The sequence below is a fragment of the Melitaea cinxia genome, chromosome 12 (genome assembly GCF_905220565.1).
Source record: "Melitaea cinxia chromosome 12, ilMelCinx1.1, whole genome shotgun sequence".
NCBI lineage: Eukaryota > Metazoa > Arthropoda > Insecta > Lepidoptera > Nymphalidae > Melitaea > Melitaea cinxia.
The window spans coordinates 15,676,139-15,685,001 of NC_059405.1; the positions used below are offsets into that span (position 1 = coordinate 15,676,139).

Genomic DNA, 8,863 nt, shown 5'->3' on the forward strand with positions numbered 1-8,863 from the left:
ACACAAAAAAAAAAATAATTAATTTCTCACCGCCACGGACATAATGAAATTGCATATCCTTAGTCGTGATCTCTTCGTCTTTTTTTCGTCTTTTTTTTGTTTTTTATTTAATTCATTTTTACATGGTATGGTACGGTCTGACACCCCATCAATTAAGGTTTTTACGAAAAGTAACGGCAGTAAATTTTTTGCATCTTCATAATGAAAAAACTTCGGATTTTATCGCGGTTTAATAGGTTATTTTAGATGACTGACGTTTCGACGTTTTGCATCTTGTTTTAGAATTAAGAATTTCGAAAGATCACCCCGCATTTTTAACGTAATCTGAGCTAAAGACAAAGGAAGCAGTTGGTTTGAAATCGGTCAATGATTGAATATGAGGTACCTTTTATTTAGTCCGTGCAAAAAATATATATTTTTGTACGAATATTTAAACGAAAAATCGTATTAAAATAAACGTTTTGTTTAAAACGAAACCGCAACTGTCAGTGTTTTAGTCATTTTTGTACCACTACAGAATCTATATATAAATGAATGTTAGTTTTATGTTTTTTATAGAATCGTAAACTATACATTTGGTCACGATCTTCAGCAAAATGTTGTGCATGAGCTCACAAAGGTTTCTGAGTTGGTTATAAATATAAAATATATTCATATACAGAGAAAGTTAATTTTAATTTGGCTTTTAAATCAAAATGAGGTCTGACTCAGAAAATAATGTATAAACACTGGCTGACTCAATGACAAAAGACGTTCTGTATTGCGAACTTCGTAAAATTCGATAATTTTTATTAGAAAAAAAAAATGTATTTAGGTGCACCCTAAAATGGTAATAATACCTTAAGAAAGAGGGAGGTGAACGTATTTAACCTTCTTTTTGTAATTTTTTTAAGAAAATTTTTTGAATTGAGAACCTTTAAATAATATTACGTTAAATTTTTAGATGAATAAAAGCAAAACTAACGAAGAAGGAACGGTTTAATTAACAACGCATCATATATTTGATTCCAAATTTATTAGTGTCTAAAATATAAGCGTTTTCAGAACTCACGTTTTCAGTGCTCTTCAAAACTACTGTATCAATCTTTTTTAAACTTTTTCTGACACTATTCTATACACAACTTATGAGGTAACAAAAAATCGCGTTTTCCCAAAAAGTGAACAATTGAAATTTGGAAATTTTTTATAGCGTTACCTGTAGGAAAATCATTCCTGAACAAAATAAAATTTCATTTTTTTTTAAATCGGATGGAACTCGATGTTGGATAGCATCGAGTTATGAGAGGCACATCAAAACAACCTTTTTTGGGACTTCTTGCTGCCATTACCATTTTTTTTTTCTTTAAATATTTTTTCATTAAAGTTTCACAAAATATTCTTTAAATTTTATTGCTTAATGTAACGTTAATTGATTTTAACTACATCGTAAAAAAAATACAAAAATGTGCTTTTTTTGCCTGAATTAACGTTAAAAATCAGTTTGTTAGAATGCAGTATACACTTTACAACTTATTCACACACCTTCCAAATACACACAAAAATGACCTTCCATCAAGCAGTTTTGGAAGTGTGGCTACAAACAGCGTGAGACAAGCTTTTTACATATTAAAGATAACATTTCCGAAACTTTACTATGGTTATTCCATAGCTTGTGGTTGTCGTAGGCAATAGCTTGTCGAAGATTGCTATAATAAACATTACTACATTTCTAGAAGATGTCTAAATTCTGTAGAAGATGACTGGCAGCGTCATAATTATACAGGTAACATCAGATCCGTTTGGTATTGGCACAGTAAAGGAGCAAGCGTGAGGTCATGCTTTTTTCTCACCTAGCACTTTAAATTGAAATTAAGATGTTTCTTTGTACATAAAAATCAATATGATTTCTATTATATAAAAAGTTTGGTAATGTTATTATTTTCTTAATTTACATTCAGTAAAAGAAAAAGACGCATTTATAAATTTGATTTTTGACTTTGCCATATACATGTTTAATATTAACTTATAATAACTTAAGTATCAATAATTATGGTGGCGATGAAAACATCAATCCAAAAAAAAAAAAGTTTTTTTTTTGGTTTATTAAGCCATTTTTGTGCTGTTCCACTATTTACAATTAAATAAACTTCGCAAAAGAGATATTACTCATCTATTGGCACTATTATATTTTATTTAAATTTGTGAGTAGTTAGTTTCAGTTATCAATTTGATAATACAGAAAAAAAGTGTACTTTTTAGACAGATTACTTTTATATTTCAAAGGGCAGATCTAATTAACACCCTATGAGAAATCGATACCTCGGTTTCTCTAGTGGAGTGCCAATCACTTTAAAGTTATGCTTATGTTAATATAAATCTAGTATGAGTCAATATTTACATCTACGTCCTGTATACAAGTCTAGCAGCAAGTAGACTGTACGGTTTCTGCTTCAAGCAAGTTAAAGTCCATACCGTTGGGTCGGTTGAAGCCCGTTTTGATGCCGTCCCAGCCGTCCTCTACCTTGTATTCACCTGTCTGTATGCGGTTGTAAACCTCCTGAGCGACTAAAATGAATGCTTGTTCAACGTTTAGTCCCGTTTTCGCTGACGTTTCCACATGATGTAAGCCTTGTAAACAAAAATATAATTTGAAATTAAAAAATGGCCTAAAAGTCAACAACAATTAAAAAAAATTACAGAATATATTTTTTATATTATTAAATAGATAGTTTCACTATCTAAGTTACAGGTTATTAAAATATGAATGTTTTGACCCATAGTAATAATACAGTTTAGACAGTAGACAGAATAAATTAATCTATACATATAATAAAATGGTAGGAAAGTCAAAACTGTACATTGAATATTTTTTTAAAAGAATATTTGGCGTGTGATCTACAATCGATACCGAAGCCAAAAATATAGTTTTTAGAATTTTTGTCTGTTTGTCTGTATGTATGTCCTGGATAAACTCAAAAAGTACTGCGTGGATTTACTTCAAATTTGGCATGAATATTATTAAGAAGTCGGGTCAACATATAGGCTACAAATTATCACGCTATCACCTATGGGGAACGAACAGTGAACCTTTATTTATTTTCTTCAACGCATTCTGTAACAACGTGTAATCTAACGACACATATTTGAATGTTGCTATTATGTTAATAACCATGCTATAAGCTACCTTCATACTATAAATAAAGACATTCTGTAGTATATTTAGTATCAGTATTGCACCCGTGCGAATCCAGGGCAGGTCGCTAGTAATACATAATAGCACTTTTGGCAAATGCCTAGTTTTTTTACTAACACCAATCAGTGGGTAGATCAAAATCAATATATTTACAGCTTAATATTATAAAACCTATATTTAGTTCTGTTCTTCAGCATATGATTTTTACTCTACTCCTACTGTGCGCATACTTAAAAAAATATTTTAAATTAAGTCAACTCTAAAAGTTGTTTTCTTTGTTCATATTCTTAACTTGTTATCAAGAGAAACACACATATAAGTGACACAGTATAAATCACTTCTTTTTCAATGCTAATTAGATCATTTGCAATGATTTATATTAATTTATAGTCATTACATAATTAACTATTTCTTAATTAGGTCAAAACTTGTTTTTGTATAACTGGTATGTTTAGATAAAGAATAATTTCAATGACAAATTTTCGTGTTATATATTGGAACTTAATTTTTTTACAAGAGGCAAAATTTTATTGAGAATAAAAAAAAATATATATATATACCATTTTCTTCAGCAAACATTCTAGCCTCTTCGCATGAAACCTCTCTCCTTGCGCCGTTTTTGTTGTCACTACCAACAAGGTCCACTTTACACCCAACCAGGGCAAATACTGGCCGGTGAGGTTCTATATGCCTTTTTGCTTCCATCATCCAAAGAGGTATGTGTTCGAAACTAGATCGATTGCACACATCGTACACGAGCAGAGCTCCCACCGAGTTTCTGTAGTAAGATTTTGTTATAGACCTAAATCTTTCTTGACCAGCTGTGTCCCATAATTGCAACTTAATCCTGGTACCGTCTTGCACTTCGATTATCCGTGCGAAAAAATCGACGCCCACAGTCGGATCCGACAGCTGAAAATTACGCGTAATTTATATCAACCATTCACAAAAATGTTATACAACAACAAAAACATTGTTATTACCTCCGCGAATTTCCCATCTGTAAAGTATTTCAGCAACGAACTCTTGCCCACCGTACTATCACCGATTAGGATAAGCCTGAATTGGTAATCAAATATTGGATCAACCATTTTCTTAACATAAAACTCAGAACAACAAAGATCTCGTCAAATATTTGCGTATTGGGATGATTTTGTGAATGATGACTTTCTGCCTTAAAATGTGACACAAATTTGAAGTGTCTTTTTGGATTGCCATTAAATTAATCATGGAGCATAGAGAAAATGCTCCATGAAATTAATGTTAAATAAATAATAGACATAAGAGAATCGAAACCGAGAATCTACTTGATTTTAAAACGAATCTAGCGAGTAGCGAGAGCGAGCATTGACTAATAACTAGATACGGTATTCTTTTACATTATTTACAATCTGTACACGCGGCAAATGTCAAGTAATATGTCAAAAACGGATGTCAAAGAAATTTGAAGTAGCGTAGCGTCAAGTCAGTTATCAGTTATTAATTAAAAAAATATTTCTTATAGTCCAGCACACCGAATTGTACCAATCATAGTTTAAGTTTCAATATAATTTTATACACATTTAACACTAATATGTATAATAGCATTTAATATACAAAACATTTAAATATAACCTTTTAATGAGGCCGACACTGGCGCCTTAATCAAGCTATCCAGTTTATTACGGTTATTCGTAATCGTAAATGTATTTAGTTTCCTTTATAGTGTATGTAACAAATTTGTGTCCTCATTGTAATGTCATGATAAAAATTTAAGAGTTATTTATCTCATTGTGATATTTCTTCGTCAAACATGAGTTTTAGTCAAGGTCTTGTTAAAATTAAGGAAAATGAGGAAAGCCGTGCGAAGTCTACCCCTATCGGTAAATTAATTACAATTACCTACCCACAGAATTCATTTGAATCACCAAGTTGTATAGTTAATTCCTTTTTTCTGTATCATAGCTATGGTGGCACCGGAACTCAAACAAAACACAGATGATACGGAGATAACAAAAACTTGTGCAGTCCTGGGATGTGACGAATCAAAGAATATAAACTCTGAGCTATTTTTTAGGTACGTAAGAATCTTTTTTATACATAATTATATTGTTTAGTGCCATTAAACTCCTTTGTTGCTGATATATGCATAATAATGCATATATCAGCAACAAAGGAGTAATAAATAAAGTTAAAGCCAAAATTTTGGACAAAAAAGGTGGTATAATGTAGATTATGTTATGGGAATATTGTACAGATCTGTTTTTCTGCCATTTTATCTTTATCCTTATATGTAAAACGAGACTGTAGTTCAAAGAATATTATAATTACACTTTGTTAAATGATAAATCAAAAGTGATTATGAAACCTATTTTAATATAGAAATTTAAAATTTTGATTTTGTAGAATTAAATAAAGGAACACTTTCTTTTTAGGTTTCCCGAAGATGCAAATCTTAGGCAAATATGGACGGACCTAACAGGCAGAAATAATTGGACACCTACAGATTATTCCTATATCTGTGTTCAACATTTCTCTGTAGATTGTTTCGAATGTAACGCCGATAATACTGTGGTTCTGAACTCTAAGGCTGTACCTTCGTTAAAGTTGCCTAAACATGTTTTGGAGGTAGTGTTTTGTATTATATTACTAGAAATAACTTTTTTTGTTAACTAACTGTTTTTAAAGATATATTATTCACATCACTGAACTAGAATCAGCTCATTAGCCCATTGATGAGACCCTGCTTTCTGCCTTAGATGTGTGATTTTGATTCACTGCCCGGGTCTGTGTGTAATAGATGTATTATTTATCTGTATATTTATTAGAAAAATATATGCCTATATCAGTCGGCTGTCACGTATAAAACAAACAATTTTTTTTAGCTAAGGCACCGGTGATGTTCGTTTATTTTTGTTTTTAATTATGATGTAACAAAATGGTATCTCGATTCAGACTGTAACATTCCACTGCTGGGCCTCTTTATGTAGAAGAAAGGTTCAAATTTTAATCAGTGGATTAGCATAGTGATGCTGCTCCATTGCATCGTTGGATATAATAATAATAATAATAATATACTTTATTGCACATTTAAATAAAGAACAAAATTAAAATTACAAGCAATTATAGTAACAAATTGTACAACCAGGCGGTCTTATTGCTAAAAAGCAATCTCTTCCAGACAACCTGGATATATTTCCTAATATGTGTAATATGTATGAGTAACGATCGCTATCAGGTCTATATGATAACAACTGGCACTGACAGCTTAACATGCTTTCTGAAGCATGGTTGACATGGTTGATGCACAAGGACAGACATCTTACTGGAAACAACCTGCCTATGCAACACTACACCGTACGGTTGTTGTAAATTATATAGAGAAATAATGAATTGTTCTTATAAATTTCTTAAAACCTTGATATAAAATTTTTCAGTGTTGTGTAATTGTTACTGAATACAGTTTTTTTAATGTTTTGACTTTATGCTCTGCATCACACCAAAATTATTGAAAAGAATAAAACGAATATGACTTAAGTCTACCCTACATCTTTTTTATAATTAACGTGAACAAATAACACACTTTCACTTTTTTAATTTCATTAACAGTAGCTTAAAATGTTTGATTTCCTACTTTCAAATATTTAATTTCTTATATAATACTAACCAATGTTATTCGTATGTTACCTTATAATTGTGTTTGCTCAAAAAAGAAAAAAACAAAACTGACGTCAATCGACACCAAAACACGATCAAGTAAATACGCATTATTAGAGTTAACTCAAAAAGTGCTTGTCAAATCTCAATCAAATTTAAATGGGAGTGAATGAGAAGCAGTCATTAAAAAATAATCATCAAAATCGGCACGTCCAGTGGACTTGTGATTAGAAATAAACAAATATTTTTTTTCTATAAGTTCATTAGTTTAAACTAGTTTTCTTGTCTTTAATTTTGGTTTCTTTTTTCATGTGCTTCGAATGTTAAGTATGAAGCAAAATTTCGCGAATGTGACACCAAATATTCGTGCTAACACGAGTGTAGAAAAATATTTAATATAATCTGTATATTTTTTTATATAAAACTAGGTCAGCAAATAAGCGCTAATGAGCTAATACTATAAGTATAATACTAATAAAATAAGCTCACTTGATGGTAAGCGATAACCGTAGCTTATAGACGACTGCAACACCAGAAGCATCGCAAGCGCGTTGACGACCCTATCCCCAATTCCGCCCAGTAGTTCTGGTCACCGTACTCACCAAAAGGAACACAACACTGTTTGAAAACAGTATTATTTAGCTGTGATCTTCTGTGTGATCTCTGTAATGTGCTGTGTGGCTACGGCACTAAAGAATTTAGCCACCCCCTCTCTCCCCGTGGGTGTCGTAAGAGGCGACTAAGGGATAACAAGGTTCCACAACCACCTTGGAACTTAAGAAGCCGACCGATGGCGGGATAACCATCCAACTGCTGGCTTTGAAATACACAGGCCGAACTATAATTACGTGGGTTATAACGCCGTAAATAAATGGGCTTGAAATAAACTTTAATCATTTGCTTCAGGTTGAATATATAGACGAAGAGACACTTGACAACGAATATGAAGACGAGGATTATCTAATGGATAGCGATGAGTACAGCGACGCAGAAAACTATCAACGCGAACTAACTGACCCGACATCACTAAACGTATCAAATCATGTTACAAGCAAAAAAGACGAAGATAGTTTAGAACTTTTAAAACTGTTTACCGAAGTACAGAAAATGCAGAGACAAGCGGTCAGCTTGAAAGAGAAATTAAAGTCAAGGATGAAGGTATACAAACGACAGACGAGATACCTATTGAGAGTTAAAGAGATTATAGAAATGAAAAGGAATATATTGAATCAGAAGAGAAAGAAAAAGTCGAGGATACTCTTATCTTTGCAAGATAAAATAAGAGAAGATACGAATGGTTTAGTTTTAGCAATGCCGACGAGACAGACGGATGATTTGAAGAATTTCGCTCTTAGTATTTACAAATATTCACCACAAGCGTACATATACATTAGAAATACATTAAGGACACTGTTACCTAGCACTGAAGTACTAGAATCGTGGGTGTCTTCGGGTTACGAACCAAAAAATGTACTGTCAAATAGTAATTTGCTAAAAGTTGTGTCTGAACTGACTGATACGGAATTATCGTGTAAAGTATCGTTACGTTGATGTAGATTAAGCATGAATTAGGTATACTTTGTGAATAATTAGATTCAAGATATTTTCAAGCATGATTTTGTTTGTTTTATTTTTGAAAAATGGCGAATTTTTGAAGAATGGCGAATTTTCGATAAGTTGTGTGTGTCGTCGCAATCCAGCAAGTCGTCACAGGCTTAACATTTAAATTAATGAATGTTTGATCGTTATTCAACCTAATTATAATGTGTGACTAGCCCGTTGGCGCAGTTTATAGCGGCCGGTCTGCTTTCTATTCCGCGGGTTTGGGGTTCGATCCCGCCTAAGTCTGGTTGTAATATTTGTATTTATATGTGTATTATTTGTATGTATATTTAAAAAATAATTGTGTTTGCTCGCAAACGAAAAAAAACCGACTTCAATTACATCGACGAGTAATACAACGTAGATCGACGAAAAAATAGTCAAGTAACTACGCGTTATCAAAGATTACTCAAAAAGTCGTAATCAGATCTCAACAAAATTTATATGTGACCA

The 8,863-nt window shown here is 32.0% G+C and overlaps 2 protein-coding genes across 2 annotated transcripts; one reads left to right on the forward strand and one right to left on the reverse strand.

Moving 5' to 3' along the window:
* Positions 1–2,077: 2,077 nt before the first annotated feature.
* LOC123658441 (ras-related protein Rab-39B) lies at positions 2,078–4,366 on the reverse strand. The gene is made up of 3 exons (XM_045593863.1): positions 4,156–4,366; positions 3,733–4,084; positions 2,078–2,607 (listed from the first exon to the last, which is right to left on the reverse strand). The coding sequence occupies exons 1-3, from the start codon at positions 4,261–4,263 to the stop codon at positions 2,399–2,401; spliced, it is 669 nt and encodes a 222-aa protein (XP_045449819.1). The 5' UTR covers positions 4,264–4,366; the 3' UTR covers positions 2,078–2,398.
* A 516-nt stretch (positions 4,367–4,882) lies between these two features.
* LOC123658439 (THAP domain-containing protein 1-like) lies at positions 4,883–8,424 on the forward strand. Its single transcript, XM_045593862.1, has 4 exons — positions 4,883–5,034; positions 5,117–5,228; positions 5,587–5,779; positions 7,715–8,424. Exons 1-4 carry the CDS (start codon positions 4,965–4,967, stop codon positions 8,357–8,359), a joined length of 1,020 nt encoding a protein of 339 aa, XP_045449818.1. The 5' UTR covers positions 4,883–4,964; the 3' UTR covers positions 8,360–8,424.
* The last annotated feature ends 439 nt before the right edge of the window (positions 8,425–8,863 follow it).